Source organism: Haliotis rufescens, unplaced genomic scaffold (genome assembly GCF_023055435.1).
Source record: "Haliotis rufescens isolate VD_foot unplaced genomic scaffold, xgHalRufe1.0.p SCAF_48, whole genome shotgun sequence".
Lineage (NCBI taxonomy): Eukaryota > Metazoa > Mollusca > Gastropoda > Lepetellida > Haliotidae > Haliotis > Haliotis rufescens.
This window is the reverse complement of record NW_025964201.1, coordinates 1,580,738-1,606,471: the sequence shown is the minus strand read 5'-3', so window position 1 is coordinate 1,606,471 and position 25,734 is coordinate 1,580,738. Positions and strand designations below refer to the sequence as shown.

The 25,734-nt window shown below is 42.8% G+C and overlaps 1 protein-coding gene across 2 annotated transcripts in view; it reads right to left on the bottom strand.

Moving 5' to 3' along the window:
- Positions 1-777: 777 nt before the first annotated feature.
- Positions 778-25,734, bottom strand: part of LOC124117650 (WD repeat and coiled-coil-containing protein-like) — an 81,004-nt gene continuing 56,047 nt past the window's right edge. Inside the window, exons 3-17 of one of the 2 annotated variants that reach the window (XM_048383401.1) lie at positions 22,634-22,794; positions 18,634-18,751; positions 15,627-15,699; positions 11,983-12,050; positions 10,378-10,490; positions 9,777-9,892; positions 8,700-8,822; positions 8,197-8,292; positions 7,702-7,879; positions 6,811-7,250; positions 6,664-6,780; positions 4,963-5,009; positions 3,898-3,956; positions 3,229-3,360; positions 778-2,260 (exon numbers count right to left, since the gene is read on the bottom strand). In XM_048383401.1, the coding sequence (XP_048239358.1) occupies positions 2,088-2,260; positions 3,229-3,360; positions 3,898-3,956; positions 4,963-5,009; positions 6,664-6,780; positions 6,811-7,250; positions 7,702-7,879; positions 8,197-8,292; positions 8,700-8,822; positions 9,777-9,892; positions 10,378-10,490; positions 11,983-12,050; positions 15,627-15,699; positions 18,634-18,751; positions 22,634-22,794 (2,014 nt within the window). In that variant the 3' untranslated portion in view covers positions 778-2,087. Of the gene's footprint in view, positions 2,261-3,228; positions 3,361-3,897; positions 3,957-4,962; positions 5,010-6,663; positions 7,251-7,701; positions 7,880-8,196; positions 8,293-8,699; positions 8,823-9,776; positions 9,893-10,377; positions 10,491-11,982; positions 12,051-15,626; positions 15,700-18,633; positions 18,752-22,633; positions 22,795-25,734 lie in introns of both variants that reach the window. The other variant, XM_046479626.2, reaches the window with a different exon arrangement.

Genomic DNA, 25,734 nt, shown 5'->3' with positions numbered 1-25,734 from the left:
ACACTGTTTTTCAATTGGTGTACAGAACTATTCTTACCCCCCACAGGGGAACACTGAAATTAACGAACATCAGCTTCAGGGCTAACTGGTAGATGCTCAGTCTGTGTCTCAACAAACCAGTAGTGAACCCTAACAAATACAAGTCCCGTGATAGGATTCAAACCATGGACCTTCTGATCCAAGGTTGGGTACCTAGTCCTCAAGACCAAAGAGGTTAACTGCTTCAGCAAGCAGACACAATACGGATGCCATCTGTGGGATGACTCCTCATCCTACTACACACAGGAAGTGATTGTGCTTTTTATTGGCTCAATACTGAACACTATTGTTTCAATATAAGCAACAAGCACACTACCCCTGGACTTACAGCAGTATGGGATACAGGAGAACCTACAGATACAACTGTGTAGCACCGAGTGAAATGATGGTCAGAATGTAGGTGGAGCCAGCTAAAATATAAACACATTTGACAAAATATTCAACAGTTGGAACTTGCAGGACAGTTGTAGATCCTGTCCCAGTAAACATCACCATCTTTCTCCTTGAAACATCATCTCTCTGACAAACTCGACCCATGGCGAACTTAGAACCACCCTTTTTCACTATTTTGCTAAAAAATCAACCTAAGGAGTGAGTGGGTTGGGTTTAACGCCGCTTTTAACAGTATTCCAGTTATATCGCGGCGTGTCAGCTTAATGTGGGAGGAAAGCCCGAAGTGATGCAGGTCTCAGATGTTCACCACTTCGGTGAAACCAACGAGCTCGTGTATGGTGCTGACAAACCTAGAAACATAATGGGGGCAAACCGGAATTCGAACCCACAATCATAGGTTTCTGGCGTGCCCAAGGGACGCAACTCTGCACAGCGAATCGCGGCAAATAGACAACTGGGCCACCCATGCCTCCTCAACCTGAGGAAACATTAACTCAGTTCTGTCTCCAATGACCGACTCATGGCAGTAAAAGAGTGTTAGGGAATTTGGTTTATTGCTGCTTTGAGCAGTATGTCAGTAACATCACGGTGTCGGCTTGATGTGGGAGGGGAGGAAGGTCTCAGATGTTTACCACTTTGTTAAAACCCACGAACATGGCATGGTGCTGACAAACTTAGAAACATCTGGGATTAGGTCTGGCATTCGAACCAACAATCGCAGGTTCCTGGTACACCTAAGGGATATAACTCTTCACAGAGAATTGTGGCACCTTGGCTAGGGCCATCTGTGTTCCTGTTGTGGTAGTGAAAAATAAAAATGAAAAACCTTCTCTTTGGAATAAAAGCAATTTGAGAATATGATAACAAAACATGATTATAAACAATATCAGACATTCAACTAATATATACATGTGATAACTGATTTATACAATACATGAGAAGGACATCCAAGATTCAGCAGCTGACAAAGATGTTATTATATCACAACGCACACATTGTTCCTCGACAGAACCTGACAACCATTTCAGTTTCAAAGACAAATTCTGTTTTCAGGACATTAAAAGAAATAACAAATTTCTGTTTCCTCAACTCTCGGATTCTGTCGCCTAATACCACATTGTTTCAACTCAGAATCTTCTGAATTCCAAAACAGCTGTTAACATTATCTCTGTACATGAACAAATCTGAACAAGTTAGACTACATTTTGTGCATGTGTATTGCACAACAGATGTTGAACTTTGAGGGCTATGTTAGGATCCAGTTCTGCTACACGTCCAAGCAGAGAACATCACAACTCTGCAAACGCAGGGGCAAGAATGTTCTGAAGACGCACGGGTAACCTAACTAATGGCTGCAGACATACAGGTCACTTTACTACTGGTTGTAGTGAGTGAGTGAGAGTATGGTTTTACGCCGCTTTCAGGAATATTCCAGAATTATCACAGCAGGGGACACCAGAAATGTAAGAGTATGGTTAACAATGTTTTGGCATTATTTCCACAATGTCATGGCAGAAGACTCCCATAATGAGTTTCACAGACTGCAACCATTTCTTTAACCAAAGACAGATCTTGTGTTGTGGCACACTTCAACCACGAGGCTTCCTACATCCCCATTGCAAGATAGACCGTCATCCCCTACACACAGTGCTCCGCTAGCATCTGCTGGCTCCAGACACTGGGTCCTTGTCCAGCACACCGTTTGTCTCCCTTGGAGAGGACGGCGGGATGCATGCTGGGACTCCAGTGATGCTGAGAGTGGATCCAGCACCAAACTTCATGGGGATGTAGCCGTCGATGTTGGCACCAAGAACACATGGGTCACCATCTGACAACAGAGCAGGATAACAACACTATACATACCAGTAGGACATTAACAACAGGGCTAGCATGGGGCTAGCATGTTTTATATGTGTTGATTATGAATAAAACAGCGTTGATGGAAGGTCCAAATAATTAATTTAATTTTAACTTTACTCCTGACCTTATTTGACCCTTGATAACATGAAGGCAGGTCAACTGATAGTTGATATTTGTTGATATTTGTCGATGTGTTTTGTGACAGTGACATATAAAAGTGAGGGACACATACAAAATCATGTGTCTACCTCTTCCACTATTGCAGAAAACTGAGTGAGTGAGTGAGTATGGTTTTACGCCGCTTTTAGCAATATTCCAGCAATATCACGGCGGGGGACACCACAAATGGGCTTCACACATTGTACCCATGTCGGGAATCAAACCCGGGTCTTCGGCGTGACGAGCGAACGCTTTAACCACTAGGCTACCCAACCGCCCGCAGAAAACTGATCCCATGCCTGGAAGGGAGTTGAGGTGAAATGGGGCTTAACGTCGCATCCAAGAATATAGCACTTATATAGCAACGTGCATGCACGTGTGTGTGTGGCTCCTTGTACTGAGATACCATGCCGCAGTTTAACATGAATACCGCACACAGACACAGTACACTGACTCAGAGACAACCAGTCCTTGTTTTTGTCCCTTACTGCTGAGCGCCAGGCAGGTTAACAACAAGTATCATCTTTTAACGTCTTTCGGTATGACGAGGACAGGGATCGAACCCCAGACCTTCCGCACTCTGGGCAGATGCTCTACCACTAGACCACGGAGGCGGTCAATGGCTGTAAGTAACATGTTTGGTGACAAAAACAATATGTCTCCCCTCCCTTTGGGGAGGGAGAGGAAGACGTAATGGGGGAAACATTAAAACAACCAAACTGATCCCAGCCATGTGATGTGTGTGATGGCTGGCAGTGACAAGTCTGCCGTACTCACCCATGATCAGCTCCACGGTGGCCAGACCGAACGCTTGTTTGACAGGGTCCAGCTGCAGTCTGCCCGAGTCCAACAGGAACGACCTTGTCAGCGTGTGACCATCAGACGTCTCGTAGATAACCTTCACCTTCTCTGAGAGACACAAGAACAGAGTACAGTTTCACAAACATCAAAACAAGGCAATAACAAATCTATGAAACCTACTTCAATGATTTGAGGACACTGACACTAAGTGCTTTCATCAACCCGACAAAAACGGAATGTAAACTTGAAATGTTTCCTTACTCTAAACTATCAAACAGAAACATTCTAGACATCATAGATATGCTCAATTTGTTTGAAGGGAGTCGGAGCTAATGTATCTTTGAACAGTATTTGAGCAACATGACAGAGTGTCAGCTTAATGTTGGAGGAGAGCCAACAGTGATGTAAAAGGCGGACTTTGAACAACATTTGAAAAAGCAAAGATCAGGATATCACAAGGATCACTTGATGAGAACCATGATTAGCGGAACCTGACTCAGCCAAGGGAGGTAACTCTCCACAGTTACTTGTGGTACTTTTAATCACTTGGCATCCAGCACCCCTTGGCTACAAACTTGCACAACTGATTTCGAAATGAAAGACGAAGGACTCCCAAGTAGGAACTATTTACAGAACGAAACTTACCTGGTCTTTCGGGACTCTGGTACTTGGTTGGGAATATACACGATGTATCTTCGACAGCTCTAGAACAGATGGGAGGGACATTAAATACATCCCCCATCACCTCGACATCAGCTTCACACTCAGGATATATATAACACTTTACACATTCAGATAACATCTTTAGAAATTAGTGGTAGCTACTCAGGATATATATAACACTTTACACATTCAGATAACATCTTTAGATATTAGTGGTAGCTACTCAAACAGTCCATGTGTGTTTGGTAGGGTAGCCTAGTAGTTATAGTGAGTGAGTGAGTTTGGTTTACCACCACTTTTAACAATATTTCAGTTATATCACGGCATGTCAGCTTAATGTGGGAGGGAAGCCAGAAGTGATGCAGGTCTCAGATGTTAACCACTTTGAAACCGACGAGCACAGGTATGGTGCTGACAAACCTAGAAACATAATCGGGACGAACTGGGATTCGAACCCACAATCACAGGGGGTCTGGCGTAGCCAAGGGACGTAACTCTGCACAGTGAACTGCGGCGCCTTAGATGACTGGGCCACCTGTGCCCCCTAGTGGTGGTGTTGATTTATCTCACCAAAGACTGAGTTCTGTTACCTTTTGAGTCAAATGTGTCCCCCACATGCTTAAAGTTGAACAAACCCATGTACAGTAAACTACTGTTATATCCAACCCATGTACAGTAAACTACTGTTATATCCAACCCATGTACAGTAAACTACTGTTATATCCAACCCATGTACAGTAAACTACTGTTATATCCAACCCATGTACAGTAAACTACTGTTATATCCAACCCATGTACAGTAAACTACTGTTATATCCAACCCATGTACAGTAAACTACTGTTATATCCAACCCATGTACAGTAAACTACTGTTATATCCAACCCAAAGGGACCCGAATTGTAGTTTGTTAAAACCATAGTTTGTTATAAGCAAATAAACAGCAAATGGCCGGGACCAAAAAATATATTTGTTATATCCGTCAGATCGTCATAAGAGTGTTTGTTATAAACGTAGTTTACAGTACCAAGTTAGAGATCCATACTTACTGGGATAACACATCGATTTTCTTCTGCAATGCAGCAATCTGATCTTTCTGAAAGACACAAGTAATAAACAAATGATATTAATAATACCATGGGGAAAACACGTTTTCCAGTTCCTTGTTTATACTAGCACACCTGCAGGTGCCATATCAGTTTCAACACTAAATAAGTTAAAACACACTCAATGTTGCATCGGCATTATTCCAGCCATACAGCAAGGAAAAGTTTAAAACATGATCTTATTTATCTTATGCGAGTGCTCTCTAACGGTTTACCCCCCTGGGGATTCGGGGATCAAATTGGTCCCCATGTGTGTCGTATGGGGCGTCTACATGGACCAGGTGACTTCGTTGATTATGTGTCATCGTACCACAAAGCGTGGGAGATTGCTTGTACCAGCAATCACTGAACTGTCAACTGAAAAATGATGAAGTTGCATCTTCACCAAACAAACAGTACTTGTGGATAACCTGCTGCATTAGTCCTTCAGGAATGTGTCATCAAGACTGACGTGAATCCTCACCTCTAACTCCCCACCTCTTATCAGTGCTTTACAAACAATTTTTCACAATATTCAATCTTCATACTGATATATATCAGTCAATCCCTAATTGTTTCACACTCCCAAGTTACAACCCTAACCTTAACCAATTGTAGTTTTAGTTTTATTTTATTATCAACACTGAAACCTGATTAACCCAGACAGTTTCATAGTGCTAGCCCACTGAGGTCACATGTTGCACTTTAACTTGGACACCCCACACAGACACCGTATATTACAACCCAACAGTGCTTGTTTTAGCCCCTTAATGCCTAAAGCCCGACAGGGTAACATCAAGTACCATCTCTTAATGTCTATTGCCAGACAGGGCAACATCAAGTACCATCTCTTAATGTCTATTGCCAGACAGGGTAACATCAAGTACCATCTCTTAATGTCTATTGCCAGACAGGGCAACATCAAGTACCATCTCTTAATGTCTATTGCCAGACAGGGTAACATCAAGTACCATCTCTTAATGTCTATTGCCAGACAGGGTAACATCAAGTACCACCTCTTAATGTCTATTGCCAGACAGGGCAACATCAAGTACCACCTCTTAATGTCTATTGCCAGACAGGGTAACATCAAGTACCATCTCTTAATGTCTATTGCCAGACAGGGCAACATCAAGTACCATCTCTTAATGTCTATTGCCAGACAGGGTAACATCAAGTACCATCTCTTAATGTCTATTGCCAGACAGGGTAACATCAAGTACCATCTCTTAATGTCTATTGCCAGACAGGGTAACATCAAGTACCATCTCTTAATGTCTATTGCCAGACAGGGTAACATCAAGTACCATCTCTTAATGTCTATTGCCAGACAGGGTAACATCAAGTAACATCTCTTAATGTCTATTGCCAGACAGGGTAACATCAAGTACCATCTCTTAATGTCTATTGCCAGACAGGGCAACATCAAGTACCATCTCTTAATGTCAATTGGTATGACATGGGGATCAAACAACCGATCTTCTGCTCTCCTGGCAGACGCTCTAACCACCACACAAAAGAGTTAGTCTACCAAATGATGGATCTGGGGCAATATCCTTTGTAAACATTGAGCTTCCTAAGGTATACAGCAGGGTTTCCAAGCTCGATTCCCTTCAGCTTTATCAGTGGAAACAATAAGACTTCGACTTAGTCTTGGATACTGACCTGTGACCTGACAAGCATTGCCAGCTGGTCACAACCGGTTTCGTCTTGGCTGTCTACACTGGCAGAGTTGCCAGGATCGGAGAGGGAGTCCTCCATCACACAGCCATAATCCCTCTCCTCTCTCGTCACACAGCCATAATCCCTCTCCTCTCTCGTCACACAACTCAGATCACTTGGCAAATCCAGCTCAATGTTCGTGGTCACACTCCGACACCCATTCACTCGGCCCCCATTGTCCACAGAATCAAAGAACTTATCCACATGGGAATTCTGGAACTTAGGAGTCTGACTTGAAAATTGCACAGTTTCCGTTTCCAGATTTTCTGTCTTTCCATTAGCACCAAGGTCGACTACAAGTCTATGGGTGTCCCCCCCATCTCTGGAAGACTGGGGGGGAGAGGGGACTGACATCTTGACATTACTAGCATAAGGAACATCCTCTGAAGGGGAGGTAACTCTGGACTTGGAAGGAGTCCTGGTAGGGAGGTTGGAGCCACTCAGACTCTTGATCTTCTGTTCTTGTTGTTTGGTGTCAGACGTCAAGTTGTTGGGCATCACAGAGTAACTATTACGAAGGTGAGATTTATCTGAAATTTCAAAGAGTTATGCAGCTTTAACAGACTGATAGGGAACAAACTCAAAGAGAAGCAGGTTATGCAAACTTTGGCCATGTGATTCAAGCAGACAGATATCATTTTGTTTGTTTGTTCGTTTGTTGTTTAACGCCGCACTCAGCAATATTCCAGATATATGACGGCGATCTGTCAAGTCTGGACCAGACAATCCAGTGATTGACATCATGAGCATTGATCCACACAATTGCGATCAGATGACATGCATCAACCAAGTCAGCGAGCCCGAAAACCTGATCCTGTCAGTCACCTCTTACGACAAACATAGTCGCCTTTTACGGCATGCATGGGTTGCTGCAGACAGAAATATTGGAATCAACTTCTGGAGATGATGTCAATAAACAACTTTATAAGACTGATATGCTACAGCAGTTACCATGACAACTACAGCAACACAATTTCTTACCTATTTTGATTGGGAAGTATCTGATGAGTAGTGTAAACCGTGCTTCATTAGTGGATGAAGGAAAAGCTGAATCAGCAATATCTCCCTCGCCAACCATCACCAGGACTCCAGAGTTTGTCTGGGCAAAGATGGGGGGCAATCTGCAGGATCCCTTGGGCCGCTGATGTTTCTCAAGTTGCTGAAACATTGATGAATCAGTGACAGGTCTGGGAGAAGATGTTGGGAAGCCATTCTGACGTGACCCGTCAACACTATGCTAGCTGAAGGGTGAGTGAGTGAATTTTGTTTAACGCCGCTTTTAGTACTATTCAAGCAATATCACGGCGGGGGACACCATGAGCTTTACACATTGTACCAAATCGAGGAATCAAACCCAGACCTTTTGCGTGAGGAGTGAACGCTTTAACCACTAAGCTAACCCACCACCTCTGCTAGCTGAAGAGTACACTAGGATGAGTAAGGCTGTTGAGGATGAGGAAAAAACAGAATACTCACAATATCCGACACTTTGTGTAACTCTTCACCCAGGAAGGTGAAGATCTGTAAGAGACTCTGGTTGTTGCTACCAACAATGATGGAGTTGGTCCTGTGCTGTGTGAAAATATCAAAGAAATAAATACAGAGAACACATGCAGCATGGAGGAACAGTAGAACACTGAGAGAATTCCCAGCACTTCCGTCAACTGATTGTTTGTTGTTTAACGCTGCAACTAGCACCATTCCAGCTATATGACGGAGGTCTGTAAATAATCTGGACCAGACAAACCAGTGATTGATATTGTGAACAATGATCCACTCCATTGGGGTATGATGACATGTTACCATCACCAACACCAAACCTGACCACCTGATCCATTGGTCACCACTTACGAACATCATGGTGGGGTCTTGTTATCTCCTCGTATCTCCACAGGGCCAATTAATTAAATATGTCAGTTGCAAATGATCCAAATTTTAAAAAGCTGAAAAGAATGAGTACTATATAAATATCCACCTACCTCATGTGTAAGCACGTCTGGCACCAGGACGCCCCTGATGTTGGTCCGGCTGACTACGCTTGGATCCTGCAGCTTGTCGTGGAGTCGGATCACCACCAACTGGGACGTATCCTGCACCAGGCTCTGCACAACACCATGGCAACACAATTTAATGCACTCAACTTCAAAACCAGTATTCGCCTCATAAGTTGTTTAACTACCATGGAATCTCTACAGGTGAAGCACAATGCAACGGAGCCACAAGCTAGTAATGTTTCTAGGACAAGACAATGGTGCCACTAGCTAGTAATGTTTCTAGGACAAGACAATGGTGCCACGAGCTAGTAATGTTTCTAGGACAAGACAATGGTGCCACTAGCAGGTAATGTTTCTAGGACAAGACAATGGTGCCACTAGCTGGTAATGTTTCTAGGACAAGATAATGGTGCCACAAGCTAGTAATGTTTCTAGGACAAGACAATAGTGCCACTAGCAGGTAATGTTTCTAGGACAAGATAATGGTGCCACAAGCTAGTAATGTTTCTAGGACAAGACAATGGTGCCACGAGCTGGTAATGTTTCTAGGACAAGACAATAGTGCCACTAGCAGGTAATGTTTCTAGGACAAGATAATGGTGCCACAAGCTAGTAATGTTTCTAGGACAAGACAATTGTGCCACTAGCTGGTAATGTTTCTAGGACAAGACAATGGTGCCACTAGCAGGTAATGTTTCTAGGACAAGATAATGGTGCCACAAGCTAGTAATGTTTCTAGGACAAGACAATGGTGCCACTAGCTAGTAATGTTTCTAGGACAAGACAATTGTGCCATTAGCAGGTAATGTTTCTAGGACAAGACAATGGTGCCACTAGCAGGTAATGTTTCTAGGACAAGACAATGGTGCCACTAGCTGGTGATGTTTCTAGGACAAGACAATGGTGCCAGTAGCTGGTAATGTTTCTAGGACAAGACAATGGTGCCACTAGCAGGTAATGTTTCTAGGACAAGTCAATGGTGCCAGTAGATGGTAATGTTTCTAGGACAAGACAATGGTGCCACTAATGTTTCTATGATGAACCAGTTAGAGCTGATCCTACCTGTGGATTTCTCTCCAGGTGCATAAGGCTATCCTTGACCGACACCTCTCTCCCTCTTGAGGTGATGACATCGTCAGATCCGTTCATGGCACGGTCCTTGCTAGAGCTCACCACATCTGAAATTGACGTTCACAGTGACCTCCATTGTTCTTTAAATTCTTTTGTGTCTTATATGTCACATGATCTGAGTCTGGAAGAGACAAACCAGTGGATGACGGCATGAACAACATTCCACAGCAGTGATAACCACGTCACATTATGGTCCTGTCTAAGTCAACTTTTACTACAAGCAAAATGACACATTCTGCTGAAAATATCTAAAATATCTGATCTAAAATACTGTATTTCCTCTAATAAGCGCTCCTGCTTATTCTTTGCACCAAACCCCACGGATAATAAAGGCCTGACAGTAACTAGAGACCTGGCGTATAACATAAAAGATCAGAGGTGCTAAAACGGGATCCTTAATACTAAGCTTTCCTTTATTCCAGGGCGAAATCTAACACACCCAATGCTTATTAGAGACCCAGTGGTTATTGTGGCTCTATTATAGGAAATACGGTAATTTATATCTGCACAACAATGGTGTGGTGTTAAATACCTGGCACAACAAACATATCTCGTTGTTTGCAGAGGGACTCCAAGGGCAACTCGGTCGCACACACAAGGGAATCATGGGACAGCGTCACGATGGAGGTGATGTTGCCGTCCAGGCTGCAACATAACAACAAACATCCTCACTGTCGTGACTAGCATCCTCACTGTCGTGACTAGCATCCTCACTGTCGTGACTAGCATGAGCAAGGCAACACACACGTGGAACAATGACTCCACACAAGCATTGCTGTGATTAAGGCAGACACTGTTTGTGTGATATTTGTTTGTTGTTGACTACACACTCGGCAATATTCCAGCTATATGACAACGGCCTGTAAACAATCAAATCTGGACCAGACAAACCAGTGATCGATATTATGAGCACCACCCCTCACTATGGTTTAAATGATTGTTGGGGTACCCAAGTCACAGAGTCTGACCTCCCGATGTATTTAGTCGCTGCAGACCTTTCCTAGCCCAGAATCCTAACAGGGAAAACAGGACAATGTTGACCGACTATGAAATGACATCACAATATTGATGACACGAAACCCAAGTACCTATTAAGACAACATTGTTATTAATTTTACTTATGACCTGTACTTTACTTAATGTCCAGTTTTACAAACAAGGTATTGATGACATTTCCAACATACAAACACAACTCCTGTTCTTCACTAAAACTAATAATCAAGTGTGGGTGACAAATAGGTTATTACAGTGGTGTTTATTGTGTTTTATTGTATGATAAACAACTCCCACTCATTTATTTCTCAAATACACAGATGCCAACTTGATCTCAACAATAACATATATGACCTTTTATTCCCCCTTCAGGTGCTGGAGTCAGTAAGTGCTACACTGTTGCAGCTTTCCACAACAAAATACAGGACCTTCTTGAAGCTACTTGAAACTACAGGGGACTACATGAGCACTTCTCCCTAAGGCTTCCTGGCCTACACACACACCAGTCTATTGTGTGCAAACAGTAAGGATGGTCTGTGGATGTAGGTCAACCCGATGAATGGATGCTGACTGAAACATAACGTTTTATGTGGGATGTTGTACAGCTTGCACAGCAACACTCAATCCATAGGGGGATTATATACTACTGACTGGGAGAACCACATCTGGACGCCATGTGTCACTGTCACCTAGTCTACATATAGATTTCTGGACTTATAGTGTACAGTATATATTATGTGTGTACTCCAGACCCTAACAAAGCTTCACACCAACAGTAACATGTCCATCTGAAACAACATTTTCATTAGATTTTTTAAAATCTTTCAAAGACGTTTTTTTTCCAGTGGTCTTCATTACACAAGCATCCTCTGATGTGAGTCATTCAAGGGAGCACTAAGATTATGATTGTTATAACACATACTGGCTGAGCACAAGACTGAAATACGTTTCATAATTAAAATGCTTTCTATAAACCTTGCTTTCATGACAGAAAACACACCTGTGGTCCATAATAACACTGACACACACATCAACTTGATCAAGACAACAGAGGCAGACCACATTTAATACAACTTGAACTGTGAGAACCACCCTAATGTACTGAGGACACAGTGAATCGCCACCCTGGTTCCTGATGCCTTACCCCGGGACCTTCCAGGCTGCAGGGGTGAAGTCCGACATGGACGTCTCGATGTCTGGCCACATGTACACCTGGAACACGGATACATCATATACAAACTAGTTCTACACAAAGATGAATATCAAACATAAAAACAGGCAAACAGGTGGTTGATAGCATGAGCAATGGTTGCTGCAATCGGGTAGGATTTCACACAATCACCCAGTCCTCCAGCAGAGGAGGAGACTTATTCTGCCCTTGAATACCTAAAGGGGAACAAACACTGGGTGCTGGGGACCTATTCTGCCCACGACCCCATGTTGTGTACTTCAGTATAAGATCAATCTCATTACAATCACATCTTTACTCTGAGGTCCTGTCGGGTGACCTTTCTAATCAATGTCAAGGTTTCTTGGTATGCGTGAGCACAGTGAGTGTGTGAGTGAGTGAGTATGGTTTTATGCCGCTTTTATCAATATTCCAGCAATATCATGGCGGGGGACACCAGAAATGGGCTTCACACATTGTATCAATGTGGGGAATAGAACCCGCGTCTTGACGAGCCAATTCTTTAACCACTAGGCTACCCCACAGCCCGAGTGAGTACAGCCTTCAGACATAGCTGTTCTGCAACTCCATAACGAACCCAATTCTGGACTTCCAAATGCACAACAATCAAGGCAGCACTATGATACTGTTGTGGATATATCATATATCCTGTTACATGTCATGCCTCTACATCTACAGCCATGGCATATATCACAGGTATACTGGGGTTCTGTCTCCACATCTACAGCCGTGGCATATATCACAGGTATACTGGGGTTCTGCCTCCACATCTACAGCCGTGGCATATATCACAAGTATACTGGGGTTCTGCCTCCACATCTACAGCCATGGCATATATCACAGGTATACTGGGGTTCTGTCTCTACATCTACAGCCATGGCATATATCATGGGTATACTGGGGTTCTGTCTCCACATCTACAGCCATGGCATATATCACAGGTATACTGGGGTTCTGTCTCCACATCTACAGCCATGGCATATATCACAGGTATACTGGGGTTCTGTCTCCACATCTACAGCCGTGGCATATATCATGGGTATACTGGGGTTCTGCCTCTACATCTACAGCCATGGCATATATCACAGGTATACTGGGGTTCTGCCTCTACATCTACAGCCATGGCATATATCACGGGTATACTGGGGTTCTGCCTCCACATCTACAGCCATGGCATATATCACAGGTATACTGGGGTTCTGCCTCTACATCTACAGCCATGGCATATATCACGGGTATACTGGGGTTCTGCCTCCACATCTACAGCCATGGCATATATCACAGGTATACTGGGGTTCTGCCTCCACATCTACAGCCGTGGCATATATCACGGGTATACTGGGGTTCTGCCTCCACATCTACAGCCATGGCATATATCACGGGTATACTGGGGTTCTGCCTCTACATCTACAGCCATGGCATATATCATGGGTATACTGGGGTTCTGCCTCTACATCTACAGCCATGGCATATATCACGGGTATACTGGGGTTCTGCCTCCACATCTACAGCCATGGCATATATCACAGGTATACTGGGGTTCTGCCTCTACATCTACAGCCGTGGCATATATCATGGGTATACTAGGGTTCTGCCTCCACATCTACAGCCATGGCATATATCACAGGTATACTGGGGTTCTGCCTCCACATCTACAGCCATGGCATATATCCTGGGTATACTTGGGTTCTGCCTCCACATCTACAGCCATGGCATATATCCTGGGTATACTAGGGTTCTGCCTCCACATCTACAGCCATGGCATATATCACGGGTATACTGGGGTTCTGTCAGTGTTTTCTTTGGCTAAGGTCAAATTCCCAAAATTGAGCTGGTAAAGGAATGAAGCTGAACCATTTTCATTTTCAACGCCAAAAATCATAGGTCACGCCCACCAATGGACAGCTGTTTGCTGATTGGCTGACAATAGGATGAGTGAGGCTTGTGTTACTGTGATTTCACTGGTTTCGTACTATTGTCCACAGGTTTTGTGTTGATCAAATGAACAGTCTGAGAAGCTATTATTGTTGACATATTTATTTATAAGAACTGACTTATGGCGTTTCTGTTTGTTTGTTGTTTAACGCCGCACTCAGCAATATTTCAGCAATATGACGTTGGTCAGTAAATAATCAAGTCTTGACCAGACAATCCAGTGATTGATATCATGAGCATCGATCTACACAATTGAGATACAACAAGTATTTGTCACAGAGTGACGAAATATCCCCCGCCTGTACACCATAGTACCAAATATGAAGACAATCCAGCGATTAGTTACCAAATCTGACAGGTGTATGCGGTGTCTGTATATACACTATAGTTCCAAATATGAAGACAATCCAGTGTTTAGTTCTTGAGATATCGTGGCAACACCGTTTTCTAACTCCAAAAGCAGATTTGCCTGCTGTGACCTTGACAATGGGGTCAAGGTCACCAAAACCGACTGGTGTCTGCGGTGTCTGTATATACACCATAGTTCCAAATATGAAGACAATCCAGTGTTTAGTTCTTGAGATATCGCGGCAACACCGTTTTCCAACTCCAAAAGCAGATTTGCCTGCTGTGACCTTGAAAATGGGATCAAGGTCACCAAAACCGACTGGTGTCTGCGGAGTCTGTATATACACCATAGTTCCAAATATGAAGACAATCCAGTGTTTAGTTCTTGAGATATCGCGGCAACACCATTTTCCAACTCTAAAAGCAGATTTGTCTGCTGTGACCTTGAAAATGGGATCAAGGTCACCAAAACCGACTGGTGTCTGCGGAGTCTGTATATACACCATAGTTCCAAATATGAAGACAATCCAGTGTTTAGTTCTTGAGATATCGCGGCAACACCGTTTTCCAACTCTAAAAGCAGATTTGTCTGCTGTGACCTTGAAAATGGGATCAAGGTCACCAAAACCGACTGGTGTCTGCGGAGTCTGTATATACACCATAGTTCCAAATATGAAGACAATCCAGTGTTTAGTTCTTGAGATATCGCGGCAACACCGTTTTCCAACTCTAAAAGCAGATTTGTCTGCTGTGACCTTGAAAATGGGATCAAGGTCACCAAAACCGACTGGTGTCTGCGGAGTCTGTATATACACCATAGTTCCAAATATGAAGACAATCCAGTGTTTAGTTCTTGAGATATCGCGGCAACACCGTTTTCCAACTCCAAAAGCAGATATGCCTGCTGTGACCTTGAAAATGGGGTCAAGGTCACCAAAACCGACTGGTGTCTGCGGAGTCTGTATATACACCATAGTTCCAAATATGAAGACAATCCAGTGTTTAGTTCTTGAGATATCGCGGCAACAAACAGGTGGGACGGACGGACGTACGGACGGTCGTGAATACTATATCCCCCGCTTCGCGCTTTCGCGCGGCGGGGGATAATGACATGCATCAACCAAGTCAGCGAGCCTGACCACCAGATCCCACTAGTCGCCTCTTACGACAAGCATAGTCACCTGTTAGAGCAAACATGGGTTGCTGAAGACCTATTCTAACCCGGATCTTCACAGGTCTATGGCGTTGCTGTAGTTTTTTACACTTTCACCTGCACAAACACAAAAAAACATTAAATAGACAAGTGGAGGACTCACCAGCACCACAGCGCCCACACACAGCACCAGCCTCTGTCCATCTTCCGACCACGTTCCGCAGGTGATCTTACCACTGAAACACAGACAGAGAGCCCACTATATCAGCTGCTTCACAGAACAGTGATTTTGACACAAAAAGCTGTATACAGGTCAATGACTTGGACCCAAGAAATGTAATAAGTCAGCGGTAAAAGTCACTTAAACAAAGATGCCAGATGCAGTAAAATTTCGAAGTTACATCAGTACTTTTAAAAAATTGGGCATAGCTTCCACACACCTGGCTACCCACCAGGTCTGGAAGCAATACTGCCATCAACTTCAACCCCCATCCCCCAGACACAAGGACAACTGTCACAAGCGTGCAATGTCTGACCTTTCCCCATGTTGAAACATATTGAAAAAAACATTACCTTGTACTTACGTACCTTTTGTTGAAAAAAACAAAACAACATTGCAAACATAAAACATTATTACAGCATATATCCCGGGTTATGGGTTTTCGCTGATCACATGAACAACTGTAAAACTTCTCATTCACTTATTCATGAAAGACAACTTTATCTTAGAATCAAGCCATCATCTGAGTATTTACAATTTATGTGTGACACCTCTTGTTATAGTGCAAGTATTCGTGATAGAAAACGTATGATGTCCGAAAACCTATGATCCGACGATAATACTCAATAGTATTGTGTCATGAATAATAATAATAAAAGCTCTGATCGAAAACAGGACAATCCGCGACGGCTATCCGGAAACACGATATTTTCGGAGTATTTTTTAAAATGTTTGATTATATTTTTACGAGGAAGATGACTCTTTCAGAGAACCGATGTTTTTAAAAACACGATTTTCAGCGTTTTTGCGGAGATTTCACATTGCTAGATCTAATTATTTACGTATTGAACAAATTGACCAGTCACCGTAGGGACTGCGCTACATGTATTTCGATTGCGAAAATATAATGTTGACATTTAATAGTCAAATTGCCTCAAATATGACTTCAAATGAGTAAAGGTATGGCATTTATGATATGTGCATCCATTCCCTTGCAACTAAAGTTTGTTTCAAGGCATCAATAGCGGTAATCTGACCGAGGTTGCTGTAAATAACGGTGAGTTGTGCGATCTACCGATCACTTCCCATACGATTTCGCTGAAATTATTATGATTATTATATTATATCATATTATTATGAAGTCCAGATAAACAATGAACACCTTTTTATAACCAGATATTATAATAATAGGATTAAATTGCGTACTTCAGTTCAGATTAGTTGACTGGTATTTCAAGTGTTACGTGATCGCGGTGATCAGCTGATAATGTTTTTAGAGATGGGGGAAAACATCGTGTCATTGGAAAACTTAAGTTTATTAAAAATGTAAGTAAATTTTGGGAGCCATGCTTCAACGCCCGCTATAACCGAATTAGCACTATTATTGAAGGGCGCATTAGCGAGAGAACACCCACTGTATATGATGCTGAAAGCTCTGATCGAAAACAGGACAATATGTGTACTGTACATCCTCTTGATTGGCACTAAATTTTATGAGAGCATTAAAATCGATGGCTCCAAATCGATACCTTAAGTGGAATAATCCTTACTATTTACTATTTAATCATGAAATTATGACACATGTGACACCTTGCTTAGCATTTCTATCGGTCAAAAGTATGACAATTTAAATAAACCATTGGTCAAATAGAAAGTTTATCAGTCTATGACCGGTGACTGACGGCCATCTGAAACCCTGCAGAACAACCATCCCTGGCCATTGTACAAGCTCCCAGGAATCACACTGTGACATGGATCAACAAGTTATTTACAACTGATTTGTGATTAGAAATTTGGCTAAATTACAAAGCAATTCCATATAATTGAAAATAAACATCCACAGTAGTGACAGGTCTCTATCTATAATGCAGAAATTCTGTCATCTATTCCATCTAGAAAACTTAAAAGGAATTTAATTGAGGAAATTAAATAATATTCTCCAACTTATCAGATCATGCTATTTCTGTTTGAATAACTGATGCATTAGTCAGACTACAAAAATTTATTACCATGATGACCTTGAATATTAAAAGGTCCAGATAAATATTTACTTAATCACCATGCTATGCAGGAAATTGGATCTGAAATGAATTCTAAATGTTCCTGTTATCCTACAAATCATTTCATTATGAGATTTAATTGATGAAAGCTGTCAGAGGATCAGACTTAATCACACGGTCATCCAGGTGCAGGGGGAGGAAATGAAACTATTGGCGGCCATGCTGGTTCATGCACGGGTTCACACGCGCTGCCGAGTGCAGTGGTGCAGTGGTGCAGCTGAACGTTGGACTTTACGCCATTTTGAGCATCGTTTTAGCAACATCATGGCAGGTGACACCAGAAGTGGGCTTCACAGATAGCACCCATGTAGGGAAGTGAACACAGGCATTTGATGTGACGAGCAAATGCTTTACCCACTAGGCTACCTCACCAACACACAACGCGTGATTCATGAAACAACAATCATTATTTGGCCACTATTACCAACACACTATAATTCAGACATGATACAATCTATTGTTAACTGAATTAAATATGGACAAGAGCAAAGCTGATGAGGGTCACTTCAAGATTGTGTTGTGTACTTCATGGGAGGGGTGAGATTGAATGGGAGGGTCAGATTGAGGAGAGGTCAGATGGATGGGAGGGGTCAGTTGGAGGGGGGTCAGATGGATGGGAGGGGTCAGATGGATGGGAGGGGTCAGATTGAGGGGAGGGGTCAGATTGAGGGGAGGGGTCAGTTGGAGGGGGGTCAGATGGATGGGAGGGGTCAGATTGAGGGGAGGGGTCAGATTGAGGGGAGGGGTCAGTTGGAGGGGGGTCAGATGGATGGGAGGGGTCAGATTGAGGGGAGGGGTCAGATTGAGGGGAGGGGTCAGTTGGAGGGGGGTCAGATGGATGGGAGGGGTCAGATTGAGGGGAGGGGTCAGATCGTGGCTAATGAACTAACCTTTCGAGCTGAGGGAAGGCGTAGCTGCTCTTGTTGTGAGTATGTCGGAAGTAGAAGCTGCACTGTTGTTGACTCAGCAGACACAAGATGTCCTCCTTCTTGGGGTGCCACAGACAGCCTGCCACAACACACAGAACACATGTGACGGTCTAAGTAAATGTTATGTGGCATTCTAAGTAACAGTCACATGATGGTCTAAGTAACAGTCATATGCCGGTCGAAGTAACACAGTTATGTGATGGTCTAAGTAACAGTCACTTGATGGTCTAAGTAACAGTCATGTGAAAGTCTAAGTAACACAGACATGTCATGGTCTAAGTAACAGTCACGTGATGGTCTAAGTAACAGTCACATGATGGTCTAGGTAATAGTCACATGATGGTCTAAGTAACAGCCACATGATGGTCTAAGTATCAGCAATGTGATGGTCTAAGTATCAGCAATGTGATGGTCTAAGTTACAGTCACATGATGGTCTAAGTAAAACAGCTATGTGATGTTCTAAGTAACAGTGATGTGACGTTCTAAGTAACAGTCACATGATGGTCTAAGTAACAGTCATGTGACGGTCGAAGTAACAGTCATGTGGTGGTCGAAGTAACAGTCATGTGGTGGTCTAAGTGCAATGTTATGGTCTAAGTTAAAGTCACATGATGGCATAATTAATAGTCATGTGATGGTCTAAGTATCAGCAATGTGATGGTCTAAGTAACACAGTGATGTGACATTCTAAGTAACACAGTTATGTGATGGTCTAAGTAACAGTCACATCATGGTCTAAGTAACAGTCACATGATGGTATAATTAATAGTCATGTGATGGTCTAATTTACAGTCATGTGATGGTCTAAGTATCAGCTATGTTATGGTCTAAGTAACACAGTTATGTGATGGTCTAAGTAACAAAGTAACAGTCACGTGATGGTCTAAGTAACGCAGTCATGTGATGGTCTATGTAACAGTCATGTGATGGTCTAAGTAACAGCCACATGATGGTCTAAGTAACAGTCACATGATGGTCTAAGTAACAGTCACATGGTGGTCTAAGTAACAGCCACATGATGGTCTAAGTAACAGTCACATGGTGGTCTAAGTAACAGCCACATGATGGTCTAAGTAACAGTCACTTGATGGTCTAAGTAACAGTCACATGATGGTCTAAGTAACAGTCACATGATGGTCTAAGTAACAGTCACATGATGGTCTAAGTAACAGCCATGTGATGGTCTAAGTAAGTCACATGATGGTCTAAGTAACAGTCACATGGTGGTCTAAGTAACAGCCACATGATGGTCTAAGTAACAGCCACATGATGGTCTAGGTAACAGTCACTTGATGGTCTAAGTAACAGTCACATGATGGTCTAAGTAACAGTCACATGATGGTCTAAGTAACAGTCACATGATGGTCTAAGTAACAGCCATGTGATGGTCTAAGTAAGTCACATGATGGTCTAAGGAACAGCTATGTGATGGTCTAATCAATAGTCTTGTGATGGTCTAAGTAACACAGAGATGTGACGTTCTAAGTAACAGTCACATGATGGACTAAGTAACAGTCATGTGACAGTCTAAGGAACAGTCATGTATTGGTCTAAGTAACACAGTTATGTGATGGTCTAAGTTACACAGTGATATGACGGTCTAAGTTACAGTCACATGATGGTCTAAGTAACAGTCACTTGATGGTCTAAGGAACAGTCTTATGATGGTCTAAGTAACAGCTATGTGATGGTCTAAGTAACAGTCATGTTGGTTTAAGTAACAGTCATGTGACGGTCTAAGTTAAATAGTTATGATACGGTCTAAGTAACAGTTACGTGATGGTCTAAGTAACAGTCACATGATGGTCTAAGTAACAGTTATGTGATGGTCTAAGTAACAATCAGTCGATGGTCTAAGTATGTGACAGTCCAGGTAATGGTCACGGTCTAAGTAACGGCTATGTGATGGTCTAAGGAACAGTCATGTGATGTGATGGTCTTAGTTATAGTCACATGATGGTCTAAGTAACAGTTGTGATGGTCTAAGTAACAGTAATGTGATGGTCTAAGTAACAGTCATGTGATGGTCTAAGTAACAGTCATGTGATGGTCTAAGTAAAACAGTTATGATACGGTCTAAGTAACAGTTTTGTGATGGTCTAAGTAACAGTTTTTTGATGGTCTAAGTAACAATCTAGTGATGGTCTAAGTAACAATCATTCAATGGTCTTAGTTTCACAGTTATGTGACGGTCCAAGTAATGGTCATGTCATGTGATGGTCTAAGTAACAGCTATGTGATGGTCTAAGAAACAGTCATGTGATGTGATGGTCTAAGTTATAGTCACATGATGGTCTAAGTAACAGTTGTGATGGTCTAAGGAACAGTAATGTGATGGTCTAAGTAGCACAATGTCGTGACGCTCATAGGTACAGACACATGATGGTCTAAGTAACAGTCATGTGACGGTCTAAGTAACACAGTTATGTGGCGTTCTAAGTAACAGTCACATGATGGTCTAAGTAAGTCATGTGACAGTCTAAGTGAGAGTCATGTGAAGGTCTAAGTGACAGTCTAAGTGAGAGTCATGTGACGGTCTAAGTGAGTCATGTGACGGTCTAAGTGACAGTCATGTGATGGTCTAAGTGATGTCATGTGATGGTCTAAGTGACAGTCATGTGAAGGTCTAGGTGACAGTCTAAGTGACAGTCATGTGATGGTCTAAGTGACAGTCATGTGACGGTCTAAGTGACAGTCATGTGATGGTCTAAGTGACAGTCATGTGATGGTCTAAGTGACAGTCATGTGACGGTCTAAGTGACAGTCATGTGACGGTCTAAGTGACAGTCATGTGATGGTCTAAGTGACAGTCATGTTAAGGTCTAAGTGACGGTCTAAGTGACAGTCATGTGACGGTCTTAGTGACAGTCCTGGACGGTCTAAGTAACACATTCATGTGATGGTCTACGTAACACAGCCATATCAGGGTATAGCCCTGTTGGGATTCTAGGTTAGAATTGGTCACATGCGTGTTGAAAATGCATTTGGTGGTCCAACTCTGTTGACTGTATGTCACCGTAACCCAACGTCGCAAATAACATCAATCACAGGTTTGTCTGGACTCTACAATCTATGATCAAATGAGTGGAATGTTGCAATGACAACAAGAAACAAACAAACAAATCTCGGTGTAAGCATCACAGTCTTGCCCCAGTGTTGGCATCTGAGTCTGGACCAGACAAACCACTGATGACAGCATGAGCAAAGTTTCATGCCACAAGAGCCCAACTTACCGAGGCAAAGGAGTTAACTGACTATAAAAGTCCAGTTTCCACCCTTGCTGAACTAGGCTGGAATTTCTGAGTCATATTTTGGCTGGACTAACGAGTTTATGCATAGTCAAATCAAAATTTGTGTAAACAACACAGTGACTGACGTGCAGATTTCTGTTGGTTGCAAGATGGCAAAGCATGTGTACCGTCAACTGGGCGTCAAGAGATATTTTCCAAATTTTTTCATGTTTTAATCAACATGCTCAAGTGATCTGATGAACTTCAGGAGGTTAGACCTGTTGTATTACAACATAGATCTTGATTATCGGTCAGATCAACTTGACTGGGCGCCGCCATTTTGTTTGGAGCAAATGCAAGTGATATGAGATGTGGAATCTGATTGGTCAGTAGGAGGGACATAGAAGGGAAGTAACTCATAATAGCCACTGGTGGCGCTACAATTGAGACACAAAATTAGCCTAGTTTGGCACGGGTGGAATCCAAACTTTTACAGTCTGTTAACTTCATTCCTTCAGGAAAATGTCAGAGCATGGAACACACTGAGTCCTGGGTATTCTACCACAGAGTCCTACAGATATCCATTGTAAGCATAAGGTTGACTATATACAGTAACCAAATCGGGACGTCATAGTCTTAATTGTAGGCAGTGGTGAAGCCTTATTTGTTGTCAGTTCTAAATGAACTACCAAGTCTTAATAATCTTCAACAATCCCTAGACAAACTTACCTTGGGGAATGGGTTGCACATTAAGTTTGCGGACTTGCTTGAATCCTAGTTTTGGAGCCAACCCTGTGACTTTCCACACGGTGACATTCTGCCGGTGGATGGCACACAGGAAGCAGGTGTCGCCGTCCACGTCCCCGCTCCAGTGAAGGCTCCGCACGTTGCTGCAAACACACAAAAATAGTGACATGAAAAATTGGGACACTGATAAGGTGGTATACGTGCTACAAGACAGGTGTGATGAAAACGCTGAGAATCGACATCTTCATTTCATAAATAATCAGGTCTGGGGATGGCTGGCCCACCAAGGAGAGGCAGCATCAGTAACGATCTTAGTCTTTACGACATTAGTTGAGTCATCCTACATTGTGGCCATCCAATCCTCACTTTAGTTGGCTGAGATTCGAGTGTGTAGCCACATCAGTCATTCTTTCCTCATAAATGACATTCGATCAACACATTCAACACTATCTACGTTTACCCCATGTTGGTCTATAAATACAAGAACAGTTGGGCAAGTGACTTTTTTCGAAATGTGCCTCTGTTCATACAGCAGTGAATGGGTACCCGGTAGGATGAGATGGCAACGTGGTGGTAACCTTCTAATGCCTAACAGGCAGCTTGGGTTGTATACTCCCCAGGGAGCTGCAAATTATTGTTGAGTGCATGGAGAACAGGGAACATAAATCGTCTACCGTATTCGATGTAATAAACGCCCAGGGCACTCTCAAAATTAGAAATAGGGGGCTCTTATTAGAATATAATTTTGGTGAGATAAAAAACAGAGTTGAAAGACTGTAAACGTTGTGGTTTATGCTGACAGCCTGAAATGATATAAAAGAAGAATCTGTGCATATTATACACGTCAGATATATTTTCGAGAAATTAATTGCCCATAATTAAGGGTGCATATAACACATGAGTGTGTATTATACACGAATAAATAAGTCTTGTGTACATTGATCAATTGGAAGGGGTGCTAATTGGGATTGTTCACTAGCCAATATATTAGCAAATATCGCCGTGCGCGCTTATTAGAGCGGGGCGCTTATTACGTTGAATACAGTATTATTATTCATTATTATAACTGATTAACAATTTCAGTTGACGGTGTGAGGTAGCCAAACAGACAGGGTGTTGACTTGTCACACAACTACTCCTGGTTTGATTCCTGTCACTGGCACACTGAGTCCCCCATCTGTCGTCAGATTATCTTCCCTGACCCAATACAACACAATACTTGTGTGTAGATACAGCCATGTCCTGATCACAGTGTGAGCCTGATCACAGTGTGAGCCTGACCCAATACAACACAATACTTGTGTGTAGATACAGCCATGTCCTGATCACAGTGTGAGCCTGACCCAATACAACACAATACTTGTGTGTAGATACAGCCATGTCCTGATCACAGTGTGAGCCTGACCCAATACAACACAATACGTGTGTAGATACAGCCATGTCCTGATCACAGTGTGAGCCTGACCCAATACAACACAATACTTGTGTGTAGATACAGCCATGTCCTGATCACAGTGTGAGCCTGACCCAATACAACACAATACGTGTGTAGATACAGCCATGTCCTGATCACAGTGTGAGCCTGACCCAATACAACACAATACTTGTGTGTAGATACAGCCATGTCCTGATCACAGTGTGAGCCTGACCCAATACAACACAATACTTGTGTGTAGATACAGCCATGTCCTGATCACAGTGTGAGCCTGACCCAATACAACACAATACGTGTGTAGATACAGCTATGTCCTGATCACAGTGTGAGCCTGACCCAATACAACACAATACTTGTAGAAACAGCCATGTCCTGATCACAGTGTGAGCCTGACCCAATACAACACAATACTTGTAGAAACAGCCATGTCCTGATCACAGTGTTAGCCTGACCCAATACAACACAATACGTGTGTAGATACAGCCATGTCCTGATCACAGTGTGAGCCTGACCCAATACAACACAATACGTGTGTAGATACAGCTATGTCCTGATCACAGTGTGAGCCTGACCCAATACAACACAATACTTGTAGAAACAGCCATGTCCTGATCACAGTGTGAGCCTGACCCAATACAACACAATACTTGTAGAAACAGCCATGTCCTGATCACAGTGTGAGCCTGACCCAATACAACACAATACTTGTAGAAACAGCCATGTCCTGATCACAGTGTGAGCCTGACCCAATACAACACAATACTTGTAGAAACAGCCATGTCCTGATCACACAGTGTGAGCAGTAAACACAGGACAACGCCTGTAACACGATACTACCAGGAACACAACTGGTGCCATATGCTGCCGTAATTAAACCCTCACAGTGTACTGACAAATCAAGGTCTGTTTCTTCATGGTCTTTGACTGATAACTGGCAGCAATTATCAGTGTACATGAAGAATTACCCCCACAAACTAACACGCGATTGGGTTTGTATCGTCATTCGTTGTTTAACAAAACACGACTATTGTCGACAAATTATAAAGTCTGGACCAGACAATATAGTGGCCCAGTGAGCATCAATCCATGCAATTGGGACACGATGACACACAATCAACCAGGTTCTCAAGCCTGACCACACAAACCATTTAGTCGTCTCTTATGTATTCTTACCCAGCATCCCCATGGGTTGGGGTTGGGGTCGGGGTTGGGGTCGGGGTTGGGAGTTCAGGTTCTGTGACTAAGCTGACATTGTGTCATTGTACCTGGTCATTATGGATCATTGCTTATGCTATCAATCACTGGTTTACCTGCTCCAACTAATTACAAGCAGATACAGTGTTTCCCTTCTCCGGTATATACTGGATATTGACCTGTTAAATATGTCACGGATGGGTAAACTTTAGGTCTGACGGTCCCTGTGTCCGCCAGAAATTTCCACTGAAAAATGCACATCATATCCTGTGTATCGCTGCAAACATTAAATCACTTAAAAAACTGGCGTTTCAATTTTCGGCAACATTCTGGCATTAAAATTCAAAAAGTATATGAACCATTAAACCTATTCACAAAATATGAATGATTTTCAAATTATAATGTGCACATTACTTTACTCTTCCTTTACATCATGACACAGGCACCAAAATTC